The 22,474-nt window shown below is 55.7% G+C and overlaps 2 protein-coding genes across 2 annotated transcripts in view; both read left to right on the plus strand.

Moving 5' to 3' along the window:
* The window catches only part of MIER2 (MIER family member 2), a 993,207-nt gene that overhangs the window by 634,654 nt on the left and 336,079 nt on the right, over positions 1 to 22,474 (plus strand). The window lies entirely within an intron of this gene.
* Positions 140 to 13,647, plus strand: PLK5 (polo like kinase 5). Its single transcript, XM_030936785.1, is given in 16 exon segments — positions 140 to 247; positions 1,280 to 1,363; positions 1,365 to 1,394; positions 1,564 to 1,680; positions 2,439 to 2,568; positions 2,669 to 2,756; positions 2,865 to 2,960; positions 4,230 to 4,428; positions 4,582 to 4,708; positions 4,922 to 4,998; positions 5,426 to 5,510; positions 9,229 to 9,332; positions 9,335 to 9,385; positions 12,130 to 12,240; positions 13,463 to 13,541; positions 13,544 to 13,647. Coding segments are annotated over 16 exon segments (1,590 nt in total).

Here is a 22,474-nt window from a genome sequence, read left to right on the forward strand (position 1 = left end):
CCGGCCCAGCGCCCGGGCTCCGCCCCCTCCCCGCCCCTGCGGCCAATAAGACGCGCCCCGGCGGCTCCTGCGCCCCCAGAGCGGCCCCGGAGCGGCCCCGGAGCGGTGGTCCCGGCCCGGCTGTGCCAGAGCCCGCTCGATGGAGCCCCGGCCGCGGCGGCGGCGCAGGAACCGCCCCCTGGTCGCCGCCTTCCTGCGAGACACGAGCTCGGGCCGCGTGTACAGGCGCGGGAAGCTGATCGGCAAGGTGGGGGCCCCGCGCCCCGAGTCCGCGAGGGGGCCGGGCCGGGCTAGGCTGGAGTCCCCGGGGGCGCGGGCAGTCCGGCGAGGTCTGCGCGGCGCGTCCCTGCGAGCGCGGGGTCTGGCGCGGGCGCGCGTCCGGAGCCGCGGGGCCTCCAGTGCGGGGTTTCGCGTGGCGGGAACCGTGTTGGGCTCGCTGCGCGGCGTGTACGTGGGTTGCGTGTCCGGGGTGTGCCGGGCGTGCGGCTCGGCCTCGGGATGCGACGCTGTGTTGCCTCTGGGTGTGTGTGCGAGCCTGGCGAGGGTCTGAGTGTGCCATGTCTGTGACCACTGCTTCCAAGTGCCGGGGTGCTGTGCGGTGTTCGTGTGTGTATCGGGGTGTTGTGTTGCTTGTTCACCTGTTGTGTTTGTGCGTCATGCCTTTGTGTGTCTAGGCATTGTGTTGTGTGTCTGGGAGTTGTGTGTTCATGTGGTGTGCTTGTGTGTGTGTTCATATGTGGTGTGTCTGGGAGTTGTGTGTTCATGTGTTGTGTTTGTGTATCTGTGTCTTTGTCCATGTGTTGTATTGTGTGTCCGTGTGTTTGTGTGTTCCTGTGCTGTGTCTGGGTGTTGTGTGTCCACACATGGTGACTGCATGTCCAGACATTGTATATTCATGTGTTTGCGTGTTGCTACGTTGTGTGTCTGGGTGTGGTGTTGTGTGTCCATGCATGGTGACTCTGTGTCTGGGCATTGTGTGTTCGTGTGTCGTATTCAGGCGTGGTGTTGTGCGTCCGGTGCTGTCTTGTGATCCGTGGCCTGTATGCACCAGGCGTGGATGTGCCTGTTGCCTGTGTCTCTGTGCATTCTTGTGTGTGTCATGTCTTGTGTGTCCAGGTGGGAGGCTGGGAGCTGTGCATTGTTTTTTCCCCAGTGTGTGTGTGTGTGTGTGTGAAGAGACCTGGCCACACCTGTGTCCCTGCTGCCCTGTGCCTCTGTACATGCTGCCAGCTTGCACACCTGTGCACACCTGCCCGCTGATCCCCGACCCTCTCCTCAGGGCGCCTTCCGCCGCTGCTACAAGCTGACGGACATGTCCACCAGCGCTGTGTTTGCCCTCAAGGTGGTGCCGCTGTGGCGGGGCTGGCGCCGGGTGGCTTCGCACACAGGGAAAGGTGAGTGTCCCCATCAGTCCCTAGGGCCCGCAGCCCGCAGCATGTCCCAAAGAAGGCCCTGCCCTTTCGTCCCAGCCCTGGGTGGACGTGACATTGTACACGAGGCAGGCGAGCATCCTGCAGCCCGTGCCCCCTTGCAGGCAGGTACATGTCGGGGCTGTGCCTCCAGGTGGAGCGTGAGACTGCCCTGCACAGCCGCCTGCGACACCGCAACATCGTGGCCTTCCACGGACACTTTGCTGACTGCGACCACGTGTACACGGTGCTGGAGTACTGCAGCCGCCAGGTGCCCGGTGGTTGGGGAGAGGGCAGCATTCGTGTCGGCTGTGCCCGTCTGTGTCCACCCTGTGTCCATCTGCACCTCGCTGCTGACCCCGTACCATCTTGTGTGCCCTCTGCTGTCCAGTCGCCAGTGCTTCCTGTGCCTACATGGGGCATTTGTGTCCATCCTTTACTCACCTGGGCACACCTAGGCTCTCTTGATCCACCTGGGACACCCGGACCAGCTTATACTCCTGTGACCGCCCAGGCCCATCAGCATATATTTGCTTCTTCTTGGCCCCCTTGGACTCACCCATACCCACCTGTACATACCAGCATGCCCCTATGCCTACCTGTGGTCGCCTGCGCCCCTCCTGCACCCAGCTGTGCCCACCGTGGCCTAGTTGAATTTAGTCATGCCATCATACACCCCTGAACTCACTGTGCCCATTAAGTACACCTGAGCTCACCTGGGTCCACCTGTGCCAGAATATGCCCCCTCTGCGCTCACTGCCGATCACCTGGTCCTTCCTTCTCAAGCCGACGGGCATGTCCACCAGCGCCGTGTTCACCCTCAAGGTGGTGCCAGGTGCGGGACCGGGGCTGGGTGGCTGTGCCTGTGAGGAAAGGTGCATGCCCCCCTCAGTGGCCACGTGGGCCCATCTGAACCCGTACGCTCCTATTGGGGTTGGTCATCTGTGCACACCTGTGCTTATCCCATAGTCAGCCATACCACCTCGGCCAGGTTGAGCCTTCTAATCTGGGGCCGCTGGGCACCTGCAGTCTTTGGCTCACGTGCTGAGGGCGCGGCAGACCCTGACAGAGCCGGAGGTGCGCTACTACCTGCGGGGCCTGGTCAGCGGCCTGCACTACCCGCACCAGCGGCACATCGTGCACCGAGACCTGAAGCTCAGTGAGTGCCAGGAAGGGGAACTGTGGGCGGGGGCTGTGGGTGGAGGCGTCGGAAGGTGGGTGCAGATCTGCCCCCTGCACGATGCCCCTCCCACTGCCAGGTAACTTCTTCCTTAACAAGAACATGGAGGTGAAGATTGGAGACCTGGGGCTGGCAGCCAAGGTGGGGCCAGGGGGCCGCTGCCACGGGTTAGAGCCAGGGGGGCTCTGAGCAGTCTGTTCAGGTGGGCACGGCTGGCCCTGAAGTCTGGCACAGAGATGCCAGCCTTCCTGAGCCCCCCATGACACCCCTCCTAGAGTGCTCTGTGGGACCCCTAACTTCCTGGCCCCCGAGATTGTCTCCAGAAACGGGCACTCCTGCCAGTCCGACATCTGGGCTCTGGGCTGCATCATGTGAGTGGGGTCCTGGGGAGGGCGGGCAGGGCCTCCAGGGGGGCAGGTGCAGCAAGGGGGAGCCTGCACGGAACAGGTGGGGACCGGTGTGCAGAGTGGGGCGCATGGAACAGGCACCTGTCGCCACCAAGTGTGCAGTATGAATAGGATGTGTGTGGGGATGCGTGTGCAAGAGAGGATGGGGGAGGGTGTGCACAGACACGTGGACAGATATGGGCAGGTGGCAACAGCACAGGCAGGTCAGGGCGTATGTGTACAGGGATGCAGCGTGTGTGGGCACAGGGCAGGTGTGAGCGGGCATAGGATAGCACTGGAAGGTGGAGGCCAGGCGTGGTGATTCATGCCTGTAATCCTAGAGCTTTGGGAGGCCAAGGCAGGAGGATCGCTTGAGCCCAGGAGTTCAAGACCAGCCTGGCCAAGTTGGCAAAACCCTGTCTCTACAAAAATTATAAAAAGGCCGGGCGCGGTGGCTCAAGCCTGTAATCCCAGCACTTTGGGAGGCCGAGACGGGCGGATCACGAGGTCAGGAGATCGAGACCATACTGGCTAACATGGTGAAACCCCGTCTCTACTAAAAAATACAAAAAAAAAAAAAACTAGCCGGGCGAGGTGGCAGGCGCCTGTAGTCCCAGCTATTCGGGAGGCTGAGGCAGGAGAATGGCGTAAACCCGGGAGGCGGAGCTTGCAGTGAGCCGAGATCTGGCCACTGCACTCCAGCCTGGGCGACAGAGCAAGACTCCGTCTCAAAAAAAAAAAAAAAAAAAAAAAAAAAAAATTATTATAAAAATTAGCCAGGAGTGCTGGTGTACACCTGTAGTCCCAGCTATTCAGGAGACTGAGTTGGGAGGATCGCTTGAGCTCAGGAGGTGGAGACTGCAGAGGGCTGTGATTGCACCACGGCACTCCAGCCTGGACAACAGAAGGAGACCCTGTCTAAAAAAAAAAAAAATAGGAGAATTGAAAAAGTGTATGCAGGTGAGTTCAGGGCGAGCCAGGTGCAGGCAGGGACGGACAGACACCAGTGTCAACCAAGCAGGGTGCATGGGAATGCACAGGGTGCCAGGTGCAGGCAGGGGATGGACAGATGCTGGTGTCAGCCAAGCAGGGTGCACGGGAATGCACAGGGTGCCAGGTGCAGGTGGATGTTGGGAGGTGAGTAAGCCGATACGGGTTGCAAAGGCGGGCTGTGTGGGCAGGTCCAGTCAAGTGTGCAGGGGTATCTGTGAGTGGCGCCTGGACGCCCAGCTTCTTGTCCCCCACCTGGTCCAGGTACATGGTGCTGACCGGCGCCCCGCCCTTCATGGCCTCACCCCTGTCGGAGATGTACCAAAACATCCGTGAGGGCCACTACCCCGAACCCGCTCATCTGTCCGCCAATGCACGCCGCCTCATCGCACGCCTCCTGGCACCCCACCCGGCCAAGCGGCCCAGCCTGGAACACCTGCTGCACGACAACTTCTTCACGCAGGTGGGCGGCGGTCCCCAGCGTGGGGTCCCCGGCAGGTGATCAGCCAGAGCCTGCCCTGCTCAGCCGAGGCCAGGCCCCCCCGTCCCAGGTAACCCAGGTGCTCAGGGGCTGGGCAACCTAAGCTGGGGATGACCCCAAACCCCCCATCCGAAGGGCTTCACTCCGGACCAGCTGCCGGCCCACTCCTGCCACAGTCCCCCCATATTTGCCGTACCCCCGCCTCTGGGCAGGGTATTCCGGAAGGTGCGCCAGCTGCTGCTCACCCAGTGCCGGCCACCCTGTAAGTACCGCCCCTGCCCACACCTGCTCAACACCTGCCTCTGCCTGCTATCTACGCAATATCTGCCCCCACCTCCCACCTGCCCACACCTCTTACCTGCCCCCACCTGCCACCTGCCACCTGCTCCGCTCTGTCTCCACATCAGGGGTGGGTGTGGGTAGCAGATGCCCCCCCCCCCCGCCCGGCTTGGGGCCCAAGCTGTGCCTCCCTCAGGCCCCTTCACACCTAAAGAGGCCTCGGGTCCAGGAAAAGATGGGCCAGACCCTGACTCCATGGAGTGGGGCGGTGAGGTGAGACATCGGGGTGGGGGATACGGGGAGGGACAGGTGGAGGGCATGCCTGACCCCTGCTAAAACCCCCTCCTCCATGCCAGCTTCTCTGAACCCCTTCTGGGATCTCCAAGCCCGGCCCCCTCTCCCTGGTCCCGTCCTGACGCATCAAAGCTGGGATCCATTTGCATCCAAATGTGCCCACCTGGGGTTTCCCAAGGGCCAGGCTCCAGGTCACGGGAAGGGTCCCATCCATGGCTTCAGTCCATCGCATTTATTGGGCGCCGCGTGTATGCCTCTGAGACACTCCGGGGTTGCCTCCCAAGGGGAAAGCAGTGCCTCTGTGTGCAGAGCTCAGTGGGCACAGGCAGGGGCCAGAGCCCACCACCCTCCTCACACCTCTCCCAGGGGCTGGGGCCGCCCCTCACCCCTGCTGCTCCCACCTCAGAGCTCCCTGTCTGTGAAAGCGGTTCCCTGCCTGGAAGCCCCCATCCACCTGGTCGCACATGGGACCCTGCAGAGTGACCTGGCCGGTGAGCAGATCCCCGTCCCAGCCCGGGGCTGCAGGTCTTGAGGTACAAGTAAAGGGGGGACCAAGGCCGTGACTTACCAGGGTCTCTTAAATTCATGAACCGGTCTTGTTAGAGACCCAGTGATGAGGAAACGTGACGTGAGACATTGGCCACAGAGCCCGGGGCCCACGGACCACACTCCAAAGGGGACCCCTCTTATCCGCAGTGTCCCAGAACCCAAACCCTCTTCCTCTCCTCTCCCTCAGCCTCCACTGACCCACACGTCCTGCCCCACTTAGGGAGGGAGCCCCAAACCCCACACCAGGTCTCCAGCCCAGAAGAAGCCTCTTCTTTTCTTTTCTCTCTTTTTTTTTAAGAGACAGAGTCTCACTCTGTTGCCCAGGCTGGAGAGCAAAGTGCAATGGTGCCATCTTGGCTCACCACAACCTCCACCTCCTGGGTTCAAAGCGATTCTCCTGCCTCAGCCTCCCGAGTAGCTGGGATTACAGGTGTGCGCCATCACGCCTGCTAATTTTTGTATTTTTAGTAGAGATGGGGTTTCACCATGTTGGCCAGGCTGGTCTCGAACTCTTGACCTCAGATGATCTGCCCACCTCGGCCTCCCAGAGTGCTGGGATTACAGGCGTCATCAGCCACCACGCCCAGCCGCCTTTTTGTTTTGTTTTGTTTTGTTTTGTTTGAGATGGAGTCTCGCTCTGTTGCCCAGGCTGGAGTGCAGTGGCACGATCTCGGCTCACTGCAAGCTCCGCCTCCCGGGTTCAAGCAATTCTCCTGCCTCAGCCTCCTGAGTAGCTGGGACTACAGGTGCCCGCCACCATGCCCAGCTAATATTTATTTAGAGACGGAGTCTCGCTCTGCCGCCTAGGCTGGAGTGCAGTGGTGCGATCTCAGCTCACTGCAAGCTCCGCCTCCCGGGTTCACACCATTCTCCTGCCTCAGCCTCCCGAGTAGTTGGGACTACAGGCACCCGCCACCTCGCCTGGCTAGTTTTTTTGTATTTTTTAAGTAGAGACGGGGTTTCACCATGTTAGCCAGGATGGTCTCGATCTCCTGACCTCGTGATCCGCCCGTCTCGGCCTCCCAAAGTGCTGGGATTACAGGCTTGAGCCACCGCGCCCGGCCTATTTTTTTGTTTTTTTAGAGATGGGGTTTCACTGTGTTAGCCAGGATGGTCTCGATCTCCTGACCTCGTGATCTGCCTGCCTTGGCCTCCCAAAGTGCTGGGACTACAGGTGTGAGCCACCGCTCCTGGCCATTTTTTTTTTTTTTTTTTTTTTTTTTTTGAGACGGAGTCTCGCTCTGTTACCCAGGCTGGAGTGCAGTGGCCAGATCTCAGCTCACTGCAAGCTCCGCCTCCTGGGTTCACGCCATTCTCCTGCCTCAACCTCCCGAGTAGCTGGGACTACAGGCGCCGCCACCTCGCCCAGCTAGTTTTTTTTGTATTTTTAGTAGAGACGGGGTTTCCCTGTGTTAGCCAGGATGGTCTCGATCTCCTGACCTCATGATCTGCCTGTGTTGGCCTCCCAAAGTGCTGGGGATTACAGGCTTGAGCCACCGCGCCCGGCCTTTTTTTTTTTTTTTTTTTGACAGAGTCTTACTCTGTCTCGCCCAGGCTGGAGCACAATGGCGCAATCTCAGCTCAGTGCAACCTCTGCCTCCCGGGGTCAAGCAATTCTCCTGCCTCAGCCTCCCAAGTAGCTGGGACTATAGGCACCTGCCACCATGCCCAGCTAATTTTTGTATTTTTAGTACAGATGGGGTTTCACAATATTGGTCAGGATGGTCTCGATCACTTGACCTCGTGATCCGCCTGCCTCGGCCTCCCAAAGTGCTGAGATTACAGGCATGAGCCACCAGCACCCAGCCAACAGCTGGTCTTTGTTTTTGAAACGAGGTCTCACTCTGTCGCTCAGGCTGGAGTGCAGTGGTGCGATCACAGCTCACTGCAGTCTTGACCTCCTGGGCTCAAGCAATCCTCTCACCTCAGCCTCCCAAGTAGCAGGGACTATAGGTGTGCAGTACCATGCCTGGCTTATTTACTAATTGCTGGTAGAGATGGGATCTTGCTATGCTGTCCAGGCTAATTTCAAACTTCTGGGCTCAAGCGATCCTGATGCCTCAATCTCCTGAGTAGCTGGGACCACAGGCACTCACCACCATGCCTGGCTAAAATAAAAACCTTTTTTTTTTTTGAGACGGACTCTTGCTCTGTTGTCCAGGCTGGAGTGCAATGGCGTGATCTTGGCTCACTGCAACCTCTGCCTCCCGGGTTCAAGCTATTCTCCTGCCTCAGCCTCCAGCATGTGCCACCATGCCCAGCTAATTTTTGTATTTTCAGTAGAGACAGGGTTTCTCCATGTTGATCAGGCTGGTCTCGAACTCCCAACCTCAGGTGATCCACCCGCCTCGGCCTCCCAAAGTGCTGGGATTACAGGGGTGAGCCACCGCGCCTGGCCTAAAATAAAAAACTTTTTGAGTAAAATAAAACTTTTGGCTGGATGTGGTGGCTCATACCACCCTAATCCCGGCACATTGGGAGGCTGAGGCCAGCAAATTGCTTGAGTCCAGGAGTTTGAGACCAGCCTGGGCAACATAGCGAGACCCCATCTCTACAAAAAAATGAGCCGGGCATGGTGGCACATGCATGTTGTCCCAGATACTCAGGAGGCTGAGGAAGGAGGATCACTTGAACTCAGAGGTGGAGGCTGCAGTGAGCTGAGATCATGCCACTGCACTTCAGTCTGGGCAACAGAGTAAGACCCTGTCTGAAAAGCAAACAGACAAATAATCAAAAACCCAGAAATGGGGCCGGGTGCAGTGACTCACGCCTGTAATCCCAGCACTTAGGGAGACCAAGGCGGGGCGGGGGGGGGATCACTTGAGGTCAGGAGTTCGAGACCAGCCTGGCCAACATGGCAAAACCCTGTCTCTACTAAAAATACAAAAATTAGCCGGGTGTGGCTGCAGGCGCCTGTAATCCCAGCTACTCAGGAGGCTGAGGCAGAAGAATTGCTTGAACCCTGGGAGGCGGAGGTTGCAGTGAGCTGAGATCACGCCATTGCACTCCAGCCTGGGGGACAGAGCAAGACTGTTTCAAAAAACAAAACAAAACAAAAAACCAGGCCAGGCGCACTGGCTCACACCTGTAATCCCAGCACTTTGGGAAGCCGAGGCGGGTGGATCACTTGAGGTCAGGAGATCGAAACCATCCTGGCCAACATGGAGAAACCCCATCTCTACGAATAATACGAAACTTAACTAGGTGCAGTGGCGGGTGCCTGTAATCCCAGCTATTCGGGAGGCTGAGGCAGGAGAATCGCTTGAACCCGGGAGGCGGAGGTTGCAGTGAGCCGAGATCGCGCCACTGCACTCCAGCCTGGCAACAGAGCAAGACTCCGTCTCAAAAAACAAAACTAAACAAACACACGCACAGAAATGTGTAGAATTTTCAGAGCATCGCAAGCATTTGAGAATGACTCATTCTCAGGCGTGCACCAGTATCCCACAGTCTCCCTCTGCAAGCCAGGAATTCGTTACGGTTCCATGGCTTCTGTTGATGTCTGATCTCCTAGAATCCACCACTGAAGCCCCCAAGCCTCTGTCCAGTCCCCGCCGTGGAAAGGGTCTCACCCATGGTTTCAGTCCATCGCATTTATTGAGCGCCTACTATATGCCTGACCCCTGACCCTTGGCTCAGCATACGTTTGTTTGCGCCCAGCTACACGGGACCCCCTGGGAGAGCAGCGGCCCATCCTCTGGGCCCCCAAATGGGTGGATCATTCCAGCAAATACGGCTTTGGCTACCAGCTCTCGGACGGGGGCAGTGGTGTCCTGCTTCGGGACGGCACCCACATGGCCCTGCGTCCCCCCGGAGGGTAAGTTGTGGTCTCCTGTGTCCTGGGGGACCAGGCGTTCCCCCTGCCTTTTTTCATTCATCTCTCAAGTATTTATTTATTTATTTATTTATTTGAGACGGAGTCTCACTTTGTCGCCCAGGGATGGAGTGCAGTGGCCGGATCTCGGCTCACTGCAAGCTCCGCCTCCCGGGTTTACGCCATTCTCCTGCCTCAGCCTCCCGAGTAGCTGGGACTACAGGCGCCCGCCAACTCACCCGGCTAGTTTTTTTGCATTTTTTAGTAGAGATGGGGTTTCACTGTGTTAGCCAGGATGGTCTCGATCTCCTGACCTTGTGATCCGCCTGTCTCGGCCTCCCAAAGTGCTGGGATTACAGGCTTGAGCCACCGCGCCCGGCCTCAAGTATTTATTAAGCACCCGCTGTGCACACCTACAAGTGCTCCCTGCCTGGTCCGGGGAGAACAACGCTAAACAAATGAATGACCAAGTGCTTTTCTGCAGGAAATGAACGCAGTGAAGAGGCAGATTAGGAAGGGAGGTGAATCCCAGTAGTGGGGGGGGTGGAAGGGGAAGGGGTCTCTGAGAAAGTGACGTGAATGGCAAGCAGCAGCCCTGTGCTTTGGGAGGCCAAGGCAGCAGGATCGCTTGAGTCCAGGAGTTTGAGATCAGCCTGGACAACCTAGCAAGACCCCAGCTCTACAAAAGTTTTAAAATTAGCTGGGCGTTGTGGTGCACGCCTATAATCCTGGCACTGTGGGAGGCTGAGGTGGGAGAATTGCTTGAACCCAGGAGTTTGAGATCAGCCTGGGCCACATAGCAAGACCCCAGCTCTACAACAAATTTAAAAATTAGCTGGCTGTGGTGGTGCACACTGGTAATCCTGGCACTGTGGGAGGCTGAGGTGCAAGAATCACTTGAACCCAGGAGTTTGAGATCAGCCTGGGCCACATAGCAAGACCTATCCTATCTCTACAAATTTTTTTTTTTCCTGAGACAGGGTCTTGCTCTGTCACCCAGGCTGGAGTGCAGTGGCACGATCTAGGCTCACTGCAAGCTCCGCCTCCCGGGTTCATGCTATTCTCCTGCCTCAGCCTCCTGAGTAGCTGGGACTACAGGCGACTGCCACCATGCCCGGCAAATTTTTTTTTTTTTTTGAGACGGAAGTTCACTTTTGTTGCCCAGGCTAGAGTGCAATGGCGCGATCTTGGCTCATCACAACCTCTGCTTCCTGGGTTCAAGCGATTCTCCTGCCTCAGCCTCATGAATAGCTGGGATTACAGGCGTGCACCACCACACCTGGCTAATTTTGTATTTTTAGTAGAGATGGGGTTTCTCCACGTTGGCCAGGCTGGTCTCAAACTCCTGACCTCAGGTGATCCACCCACCTCAGCCTCCCAAAGTGCTGGGATTACAGGCGTGAGCCACCGCGCCTGGCTTTTATTTATTTATTTATTTTTTATTAGCCAACTGCAGGGCTATACGTCAGTAGTTCTAGCTACTTGGATGGCTGAGGTGGGAGGATCACTTGGCCCCAGGAGGTTAGGGCTCCAGTGAGTTATGATTGCACCACTGCACTCCAGACTGGGGGACAGAACCAGACCCTGTCTCTTTTTTTTTTTTTTTAGACGGAGTTTTGCTCTTGTTGCCCAGGCTGGAGTGCAATGGTACAATCTCGGCTCACCACAACCTCCGCCTCCCGGGTTCAAGCAATGCTCCTGCCTCAGCCTCACGAGTAGCTGGGATTACAGGCACCCACCACCACACCCAACTAATTTTGTATTTGTAGTAGAGACGGGGTTTCTCCATGTTGGTCAGGCTGGTCTCGAACTCCTGACCTCAGGTGATCTGCCTGCCTCGGCCTCCCAAAGTGTTGGGATTACAGGCATGAGCCACTGCGCCTGGTCTTAACAGTCTAGCGGGAGTGACACGGGAGCCAGCGGGTGGCTGAACTCATCAGGTGGGCAGTGGCAGAGGCCTGGGCTGCGCTGGTGACCAGGGAGGGATGAGAGGGGCTGGAGTGTGGACAGAGTTGGAAGGCAGGAAGGGTGGACCAGCTGTCAGCCGAGGTAGGGAGAGAACAGAGAGCCGCACTGGGACCTTTTTTTTTTTTTTTTTTTTGAGACAGAGTCTTGCTCTGTCTCCCAGGCTGGAGTGCAGTGGCCGGATCTCCGCTCACTGCAAGCTCCGCCTCCCGGGTTCACGCCATTCTCCTGCCTCAGCCTCCCGAGTAGCTGGGACTACAGGCGCCCGCCACCTCGCCCGGCTAGTTTTTTGTATTTTTTAGTAGAGATGGGGGTTTCACCGTGTTAGCCAGGATGGCCTCGATCGCCTGACCTCGTGATCCGCCTGCCTCAGCCTCCCACAGTGCTGGGATTACAGGCGTGAGCCACCATGCTCGGCCTACTGGGACCTTATTAGCATGCACCGGGCATACGGATAAGGTGTGGCCAGGGCAGAGCTGCTCCTTAAAGCCACCATTCCAGGGGGTGTAGCTGGATGGAAAGGTGTCCACTGGCCTGGGCTGCCCAGGACAGACGCCCTGTGTCCTGGCCCCAGCCAAGTATGCTACATGCTCGACCGCGGGAAGCTGGAAACCTTCACCCTGAGGGATGTGCCCGGCCCGCTGTGTGCCAAGCTGGCCGTGCTGCAGCTCTTTGCCAGCTGCCTGCAGCGGCGGCTGCGGGAGGTGAGAGCTAGGGTGCTGGGAGGGCGAGGGGTGGGGACGCCTCCTGCTCTACATGACCTCAGCCAAGTCTGTCCACAGGAGGGGACCCTCTCCACACCTGTGCCGCCTGCTGGACCTGGCCTCTGCCTCCTGCGCTTCCTGGCCTCTGAGCAAGGCTTGCTGCTGCTGTTCAGTAATGGGACGGTGCAGGTGAGCCCGGGGCTCACACTCAGGGACCACTGGGGCTCAGCAGGGTGGGGTCTGGCCTGGGCTGTTAGGGAACAAACTCTGGGGGAGCCCTAGGAAGCATCTGCCTCCCAAAAAAGAAGAAAAAAAAAGTATTGGCTCCTAAGTACAAAAGCCACAGCATGGAAAATGCGTGACGTTTTTGGGCCAGGCACTGTGGCTCACGCCTGTAATCCCAGCGCTTTGGGAGGCTGAGGTGGGAGGATCCTTTGAACCTGGGAGATCGAGGCTACAGTGAGCTATAATTGCACCATTGCACTCCAGCCTGGGCAACAGAGTGAGACCCTGTCTCTAAAAAATAACAATAAAAAATAAAAAATTTAAAAAAAATGACCCTTCTTGGAGGTGGTTGTATACCCAAGAGTCAGGGGTCTTGGCTGGGTGCCACACGCCTGTAATCCCAGCACTTTGGGAGGCCAAGGCGGGCAGATCACAAGGTCAGGAGTTTGAAACCAGCCCGACCAACATAGTGAAACCCCGTCTCTACTAAGAATACAAAACTTAGCCAGGCACAGTGGCGCCTGTAATCCCAGCTACTCAGGAGGCTGAGGCAGGAGAATCGCTTGAACCCGGGAGGCGGGGGTTGCAGTGAGCTGAGATTGCACCACTGCACTGCAGCCTGGGCAACAGAGCAAAAATCCATCTCAAAAAAAAAAAAAGCTGGGCGCGGTGGTTCACGCCTGTAATCCCAGCACTTTGGGAGGCCCAGGCGGGCAGATCATGAGGTCAGGAGATCGAGACCATCCTGGCTAACACGGTGGAACCCCATCTCTACTAAAAATACAAAAATTAGCTGGGCGTGGTGGCGGGCGCCTGTAGTCCCAGCTATTCAGGAGGCTGAGGCAGGAGAATGGTGTGAACCCGGGAGGCGGAGCTTGCAGTGAGCTGAGATCGCACCACTGCACTCCAGCCTGGGTGACAGAGCAAGACTCCGTCTCAAAAAAAAAGTCAGGGATCTTGCTGGAAGACTGTGGGCAGGGGAGCCCCCATCTGAGCCTCAGTTTCCCCAGGTGTACAGTGGAGCGCTTGGCCTCCCGACCCCGAGTTCCTGTGGCTGGGGCAGGCACTAGGGGCCAGATTGGGGGCTCTGGGTCCAGTGTCCACTTGTCTTTCTCCTGGAGCGCCAGGGCTGGCGGCAGGTGCAGGGGAACCCTTCTCCCCTTGACTGGTATCTTACCCTTTGCAGATGAGTTTCAGTGGAGTCCCGGCCCAACTGGTGCTGAGTGGCGAGGGTGAGGGTTTGCAGCTCACCCTCTGGGAGCAGGGCCCCCTGGCACCTCCTATGCCCTGGACATCCTGCGGAGCCACGGCTGCGTCCCCGCCACCCGGCAGTGCCTTCACCACGCCGTCCGCATGCTGCAGAGTATCTAACGCCCCTGAGAGTCAGAGTGGACCCCTGCATGGTAGTGCCAGGAACCCAGGCTCCATTTCCATTCCTGTGGCTCTCCACAGAGGGGCTGTCCTGGGGGAGAGTTGGGGGGCACATGGGAGGTGGGTTCTTGCCTTGTGGCATGACTGTTCAAGCCAGACTTTGCTGGGATCTCTTCCTTTTTCATTAAAGACAATTTGAAATGCTGTAGGCCACGGTCTGCCTCTCTTTGGGGGAAAGTGTTTGGAGGAGCTTTGGCAAAGGAGCGTTGACCCCACGTGATGTTGCCTCCTCCATGGCAGAGGTGGGCTACATTTTCACCAATGCAGACATTAGCACCAGAGGGCCGGTCTAGTGGCTCATGCCTGGAATCCCAGCATTTTGGGAGGTCAAGGCAGGAGGATCGCTTAGGCCCGGGAGTTTGAGACCAGCCTGGGCAACATGGCAAGACCCCATCTCTACAAAAAATTAGCTGGGCATGGGCCAGGGGTGGTGGCTCACGCCTGTAATCCCAGCACTTTTGGGAGGCTGAGGCGGGTGGATCATGAGGTCAGGAGATCGAGAGCATCCTGGCTAACCTGGTGAAACCCCGTCTCTACTAAAAATACAACAAATTAGCCGGGCACGGTGGCAGGCGCCTGTAGTCCCAGCTACTCGGAAGACTGAGGCAGGAGAATGGCGTGAACCCGGGAGGCGGAGCTGGCAGTGAGCCGAGATCACCCCACTGCACTCCAGCCTGGGCGACGGAGCGAGACTCCGTCTCAAAAAACAAAAGAAAAAATAGCTGGGCATGGTGGTGCATACCTGTAGTCCCAGCTACTTGGGAGGCTGAGATGGGAGGATTGCTTGAGCCTGGGAGGCTGAGGCTGAAGTGAGCTGTGATTGCACCACTGCACTCCAGCCTGGGTGACAGAACAAAGACCCTGTCTCAACAACAACGAAATTAGTACCAGAAGTGGGGTTCTGCCGTAACTCTGAATCTAAAGCACGAGACACTTGCTTAATGGGTGGACAGGAAAGAAGCCGACGCTGAGGCTGGAATGGCGGCTGGCCGCGCTCTGGGACACAGTTGCCACAACTGTCACCTGTGCTGCCCTGGGGGGGATGGTGCATTCATGGACCTGACCTCTCTGGGCTGATGGAGTGTTGATTGTTAGGTCAAAATGTCATCTGAGGCTGGGCATGGTGGCTCACACCTGTGATCCCAGCACTTTGGGAGGCCAAGGCAGGCAGATCACTTGAGCTCAGGAGTTCGAGACCATCTTCACCAACATGGTGAAACCCCGTCTCTACTAAAAATACAAAAAATTAGCTGGGTGTGGTGGTGCACGCCTGTAGTCCCAGTTACTCAGGAGGCTGAGGCAGGAGAATCACTTGAGCCCAGGAGGCAGAGCTTGCAGTGAGCCGAGATCGCACCATTGCACTCCAGCACGGGCAACAGAGCAAAACTCCGTCTCAAAAAAAAAAAAAATGGACACAACCTAAGTGTCCAGCGATGAGAGACTCAAACATCTGGCCACCCCCAGGGATGAGTGAGGCTGGGGAAGTGGGGAGGCTCACGGGGGCATTAAGGCACGCCGAGGGGTTCGGAGCTGATGACAGAAAAACCCTTGCCGACTGCGGAAGGGCTCCAGGCCCCTCAGTAGCTCTTTTGTTTTTTGAGATGGAGTCTCGCTCTGTCGCCCAGGCTGGAGTGCAGTGGTGCGATCTCGGCTCACTGCAAGCTCCGCCTCCCGGGTTCAATGGATTCCTCTGCCTCAGCCTCCTGAGTAGCTGGGATTACAGGCATGCGCCACCACGTCCGGCTGATTTTTGTGTTTTTAATAGAGACAGGGTTTCACCATGTTGGTCAGGCTGGTCTTGAACTCATGACCTCAGGTGATCCTCCCACCTCGGCCTCCCAAAGTGCTGGGATTACGGGCATGAGCCACCGTGCCCGGCCCCCTCGTTATCACTTGAAGCCACAATTCTCAGTGCGAGGCTCCTGGGCTGTGCTTGGGCTGTCCGCTGAGGTGCCCAGAGGTGTATCCTAGGCTGGAGAAAACTCCCCCTCGACCGATGTGGGATCGGGAGACCGGGGCTCCAGTCCCAGCTGGCCACTTCCAGGCACATCCAGGCCTCAGTTTCCCTGCCTGTTTAAGGGGGCATGTATTCTCTGGCATCCCTGCCAGCAGCGTGATTCTGCGTGAAGTTCCACTTCCAAGTTCCCATTATCAACCCCAGAAACTCATCATAAAAGAGGGAGAATTGAGGCTGGGTGCGGTGGCTCACGCCTGTAATCCCAGCAGGCTGGGAGGTTACGGCGGGCGGATCACTTGAGGACAGGAGTCTGAGACCTGCCTGGGCAACATAGTGAGACTCTGTCTCTACTAAAAATTTAAAAGCCAGACCTGGTGGCACATGTCCGTAGTCCCAGCTACTCAGCAGGCCCAGGTGGGAGGACTGCTTCAGCCCAGGGGTTCCAAGGTACAGTGAGCTATGATTGCACCACGGCACTCCACCACTACTCTGGGTGATAGAGCAAGACCCTTTCTCAAAAATAAAAAATAAAAAATAGGCTGGGCGTGGTGGCTCACGCCTGTAATGCCAGCATTTTGGGAAGTCAAGGTAGACAGATCACCTGAGGTCATGAGTTCGAGACCAGCCTGGCCAACATGGCAAAACTCCGTCTCTACTAAAAATACAAAAATTAGCGGCCAGGTGCGGTGGCTCACACCTGTAATCCCAGCACTATGCTGGTCAGGCTGGTCTCAAACTCCTGACCTCAAGGAATAATCTGGCCTCAGCCTCCCAAAGAGCTGGGATTACAGGTGTGAGCCACCGCACCCAGCCACCTTAGCCTTTAGAATAGTAGTTGTTCTCTGCCGGACGCGGTGGCTCACGCCTGTCACCCCAGCACTTTGGGAGGCCAAGGTGTTCCGATCACGAGGTCAGGAGATTGAGACCATCCTGGCCAACATGGTGAAACCCTGGCTCTACTAAAAATACAAAAATTAGCCAGATGTGGTGGCGTATGCCTGTAGTCCCAGATACTCGGGAGGCTGAGGCAGGAGAATCACTTGAACCAGGGAGTCAGAGGTTGCAGTGAGCCGAGATCACACCACTGCACTCTAGCCTGGTGACAGAGAGAGACTCCATCTCAAAATAAAAAATAAAAATAAAAAATATAGTAGTTGTTCTCCGTGGTGGGGGATGGGGAGTGGAGGGGTGATTCTGTCCCCAGGGGACACTAGGCTATGTCTGGGGACATCTGTGGTCATCATGACCAGGGGTGCTCCTGGCATGGAGTGGGTGAAGGCCAGGGACGCTGCTTTGTACCCCGCAATGCCCAGGACGGCCCCACCCCAGAGAATAGCTTGGCCCCAACATCCATAGTGCCCAAGAGGAGACACCCTAGTTTGGAGACAGGAACTGAAATATTTACAGGCCTAGTGTTTAATTTCTAAAGCGGATTTCCTCTGTAATCAGGAAAAAAAAAAAAAAAGCAATGAAGTGGAGAAACGGCACTCCCGGGAGATTCTGCACATTCCCAAGCCCACGCTGCACCTCACACGCAGCAGGGAGCAATGTCCCCGTAGTGGCCCCTCGCTGAGGTCAGCGATGCATGGGGCGAGAGAAGGGTCGAGGTGGGGACGGCGTCCTGCCAAGCACAGCATGTCCTGGGGCCACCCGTCAGCAGGCAGGGCGCTCTGCCACTCAAACGGGGGCGTGATGAGTCCGAGGCCACCCAGCAGGACTGAAGCTCCCCAGGGGCCTCCTCACAGCCCTTTCCCTTTGGAACCATATGCTATCAATTCCAAAAGTAAAATGCAGATTTTTTTTCTTTTTGTTTTTTTTTTTTTTTTTTAAGACAGGGTCTCACTCTGTAGGCCAGGCTGGAGTACAGTGGTGCCATCTCGACTCGCTGCCCACTCTGCCTCCTGGGTTCAAGCAATTCTCCTGCCTCAGCCTCCCAAGTAGTTGGGATTACAGGCATGTGCCACCATGCCCAGCTAATTTTTGTAATTTTAGTAGAGATGGGGTTTCACCATATTGGTCAGGCTGGTCTCGAACTCCTGACCTGTGAGCCTCCCGCCTTGGTCTCCCAAAGTGCTGGGATTACAGGCATGAGCCACTGCACCGGGCCTCTTTTCTTTTCTTTTTTTTTTTGAGACAGAGTCTCACTCTGTCGCCCAGGCTGGAGTACAGTGGTGGGATCTGAGCTCACTGCAACTTCTGCCTCCTGCTTTCAAGCAACTCTCCTGCCTCAGCCTCCTAAGTAGCAGGAAATATAGGCGTGCACCACCACACCCAGCTAATTTTTGCATTTTTAGTAGAGACAGGGTTTCACCATGTTGGCCAGGCTGGCCTCGAACTCCTGACCTCAGGCAATCTGCCCGCCTCAGCCTCCCAAAGTGCTGGGATTATAGGCATGAGCCACCATGCCCAGCCCATTTCTTTTTTTCTTTTTCTTTTTCTTTTTTTTTTTTTTAAGATGCAGTCTTACTCTGTCGCCCAGGCCAGAGTGCAGTGGCGCGATCTCAGCTCACTGCAGCCTCCACCTCCCGGATTCAAGCAATTCTCCTGCTTTGGCCTCCTAAGTAGCCAGGACTACAGGTGCGTGCCACCACACTCGGCTACTTTTTGTATTTTTAGTAGAGATGGGGTTCACCATGTTGCCCAGGCTGGTCTTGAACTCCTGACCTGAGACAATCCACCTGCCTCGGCCTCCCAAAGTGCTGGGATTACAGGCGTGGGCCACTGCACCCCATCTGGATGCCATTTCTTTGCCACGAAATTGCAACCTTAACAAATCAAACTCAAGTCCCAGCGTCCACCACCACTTGTCCCTGGGCCCCCTCTGTTTCTGGGAAGTGACAGGGTCTCCTAGTTTTCTCCCATCTGTTTCCTACGCTTCCTTTCCTGGAAAGAATAACTGACACGTGGCAGCGTCCCCGTGTCCCCTCTCGGCCGAGTGCCTGTGTGCATTGCTGCATCTGGGGAGATAGAGCCAACTCTTTGCTTTTTATGGAACGGGGAATGAAGCAAAGCCAGCGTTTGTGGATGGGAGAGAAAACACGACCAAAACAGATACTGGGGCCCACGTTGGGAGTAGAGAAAGCTGCAGGCACGCTGGGCTGGGGCAGAGGGAGGAGCAGGGAGACCGGTAAGGGAGGTCGTGTGTCTTGGTGTAGCCAGACCTAGGAGGAGGGATCAGTGGGGAGAATTTGGAGATGCCCCCAGGGACTCCACAGGAATGGAGTGTGGGTGAGAGAGGAACGAAAGCAAGCAGAGAAAACACAGAGCAAGTGCATCACCACCTTTAAAAACAAAATGAACTGGCCAGGCATGGTGGCTCATACCTGTATTCCCAGCACTTTGGGAGGCTGAGATGGGCAGATCATCTGAAGTCAGGAGTTTGAGACCAGCCTGGGCAACATGGTGAAACCCCGTCTCTACTAAAAATACAAAAATTAGCCAGGTGTGGTGATGTGCACCTGTAGTCTCAGCTACTTGAGAGGCTGAGGCAGGAGAATCGCTTGAGCCCGGGAGGTGAAGATTGCGTGCGGTGAGCCGAGATCATGCCACTGCACTCCAGCCTGGGCAACAAGAGCAAAACTCCACCAAGAAAAAAAAAAAAAACAAAACCCTAAGAAGAAAAACTTTTGTTAAAAGTTAAAGCATTTACTGACTTTACCATGTCAACAATCATTGATTATGATGTCATGGCTTAAGTGGATGTCTTTGTCTCCTCGGTGCTGTGGCATCCTATAGAGAACTTAATTTTTTTTTTTTTTTTTTGCTTGTTTTTTAAACGACAGGGTCTCATTCTGTCCCCCAGGCTGGAGTGCAGTGGTACAATCACAGCTCACTGCAGCCTCAACTTCCTGGGCTCAAGCGATCCTCCCGCCTCAGCCTCCTGCATAGCTAGGACTATACGCGTGCACCACTATGCCCAGCTAATTTTTTTTTTTTTTTTTGAGACAGTGTTTTGCAACATTGTCCAGGCTTGTCTCAAACTCCTGGGCTCAAGTGATCCTCCCGCCTCAGCCTCCTAAAGTGCTGGGATTACAGGCGTGAACCACCGTGCCTGGCCTCTGGCAGACGTTTTGACTACAACCTTGTGAGCACCCTTGAGCCAAATCACTTCTGACTTCCTGATATGCAGAAAATATAAGAAATAAGTGTTTGTTGGCTGGGCGCGGTAGCTCAGGCCTGTAATCCCAGCACTTCGGGAGGCCGGGGCAGGCGGATCACGAGGTCAGATCTAGACCATCCTGGCTAACACAGTGAAACCCCATCCCTACTAAAAAAAATACAAAAAAAACTAGCTGGGCGTGGTGGCGGGCGCCTGTAGTCCCAGCTACTCAGGAGGCTGAGGCAGGAGAATGATGTGAACCCGGGAGGCGGAGCTTGCACTGAGCGAAGATCGTGCCATTGCACTTCCAGTATGCACAACAGAGCGAGACTCCATCTCAAAAAAAAAAAAAAAAAGAAAGAAAGAAGTGTTTGTTATTATTTCAAGACACCAAGTTCTTTTTTATCTTTTTTTTTTTTTTTTTTTTTTTGAGATGGAGTTTCCCTCTGTCGCCCAGGCAGGAGTACAGTGGTGTAATCTCGGCTCACTGCAACCTCTGCCTCCCGGGTGCAAGCGATTCTCCTGACTCCCGAGTAGCTGGGATTAGGCACGCACCACCACGCCTGGCTGATTTTTTAATTATTAGTAGAGACGGGTTTCACCATGTTGGCCAGGCTGGTTTCGAACTCCTCACCTCAGGTGATCTCTCCGATTCTGCCCCTCAAAGCACTGGAATTACAGGCGTGAGCCACCGCGCTCGGCCTCTTCTCTTTCTTTATGGAGAGACGGAGTCTCGCTCTGTCACCTAGGCTGGACTCAAACTCCTAGCCTCAAGCAATTTCCCAGTCTCAGCCTCCCAAAGCACCGAGATTACTGCGAGTCACCATACCTGGCCCAGACACCAAATTTGAAGGTAATTTGTGACCCAGTACTAATACACAATCCAAAAGATGCAAGAAACAGCTGCATTTCTGCCCAGAACATTTGTTTCTAGGGAGAAAAAGACAAAACATCTTCAGAGTGTTTAACTGTGTGTCTTGCAAAATGACCTACCTAGAGTATTTATTTCCATCTGCTTGTAGGCGTCAAGAACAGCAACAATCTGTGCGGTCTCCCACGCCCCGAGCCCACAATGGTGGTTTATTAAAAATAAACCAACCACAGAATATATTAATTTTCTAACCTCCCGGGCCAATGCTTATTTCTAGGTATAAGAACTTCCAGAGATGGCAAAGCACCTACACCGCCCTCGTGCTAAAGTTTCTGGAATCTTCCTTAGATGGGTGAACTGTGTGCTGCCAGAAATAAAATTAATAGCCTCACTTATTTGGGTGCTGACAAGGGTTGGAACTTCGAGAAATGGTCATGAATTCACTCCAGCCCTGGCTCAAAGATTTTTTTTTCTTTTTTCCCTTCTTCCTTCTCCCCTGTTCTTCCCGCTACTCCTTCTCCTCCTGTTTCTCCGCCTCCTTCCTTCTCCTTCTTCTTTTTCTTTTTGGAAACCACTGATTTAACCCTAAGAGAGGGAAAACTTGCCCTGGAAAGAATTTCCAAAGCTCAATTTTATTTTTCAAGACAGAGTCTCGCTCTTGTCACTCAGGCTGGAGTGCAGTGGCGTGCTCTCGGCTCACTGTAGCTTCCGACTCCCGGGTTCAAGAGATTTTCTCCTGCCTCAGGATTCCAAGTAGCTGGGACTACAGGCGTCATCATGCTCGGATAATTTTTCTATTTTTAGTAGAGATGGGGTTTCACCACATTGGTCAGGCTGGTCTCGAACTCCTGACCTCAGGCGATCCACCTGCCTCAGCCTCCCAAAGTGCTGGGATTACAGGCGTGAGTCCCCGCGCCTGGCCCCAAAGCTCCGTTTTACCCTTTTTCCCACGCTGAGGCTACAGCTGAACCCAGCCTCCGGACCACCTCCTCATTGGTCTGTGGGAGCACGTGACATTATGCCTGCTCCAATCATCAACAAGCAAGGCGGGGCCAAGGGCGGCTACCTCTGAGGCCAGCAGGATTGGCTGCTGCCCGTGGCAACTGTGTGTGACGTCATAAAGCTTCCTTGCGCCGTGGCAACGCCCGGGGAGCCGGGACCTTTTCTCTCCCACTTTACAGATGGGAACACTGAGGCACTGGTTCTCCTCAATCTATGAAAAAATGGGGTGCTGGTAGGTAGGTCAGTCTGGGTCCCACGGGGAGTTTTCAAAATCCTGATGACTCCAGAGAATTACGCTGAGTGAAAAAAGCCTGTCCTGACGGGGCGCGGTGGCCCACGCCTGTAATCCTCGCACTTAGAGAGGTCGAGGCAGGTGGATCACAAGGTCAAGAGATCGAGACCATCCTGGCCAACATGGTGAAACCCTGTCTCTACTAAAAACACAAAAACTAGCGGGGCGTGGTGGCGGGCGCCTGTAGTCCCTGCTACTTGGGGAGCTGAGGCAGGAGAATCACTTGAACCCGGGAGGCGGAGGTTACAGTGAGCTGAGATCGCGCCACTGCACTCCAGCCTGGGTGACAGAGCGAGACTCCGTCTCCAAAAGAAAAAAAAAAGCTTGTCCCAAGAAGTCACATACTGTAACATAACGTTATATGGCCGGGTGTGGTAGCTCACGCCTGTAATCTCAACATTTTGAGAGGTTGAATCGGGAGGATCACTTGAGATCAGGAGTTCAGACCAGCCTGGGGAACATAGCAAGACTCCATCTCTCTCTAAAAAAAAAAAAAAAAAGGCCGGGCGCGGTGGCTCAAGCCTGTAATCCCAGCACTTTGGGAGG

This window comes from Rhinopithecus roxellana, chromosome 8 (genome assembly GCF_007565055.1).
Source record: "Rhinopithecus roxellana isolate Shanxi Qingling chromosome 8, ASM756505v1, whole genome shotgun sequence".
NCBI classification, from domain to species: domain Eukaryota; kingdom Metazoa; phylum Chordata; class Mammalia; order Primates; family Cercopithecidae; genus Rhinopithecus; species Rhinopithecus roxellana.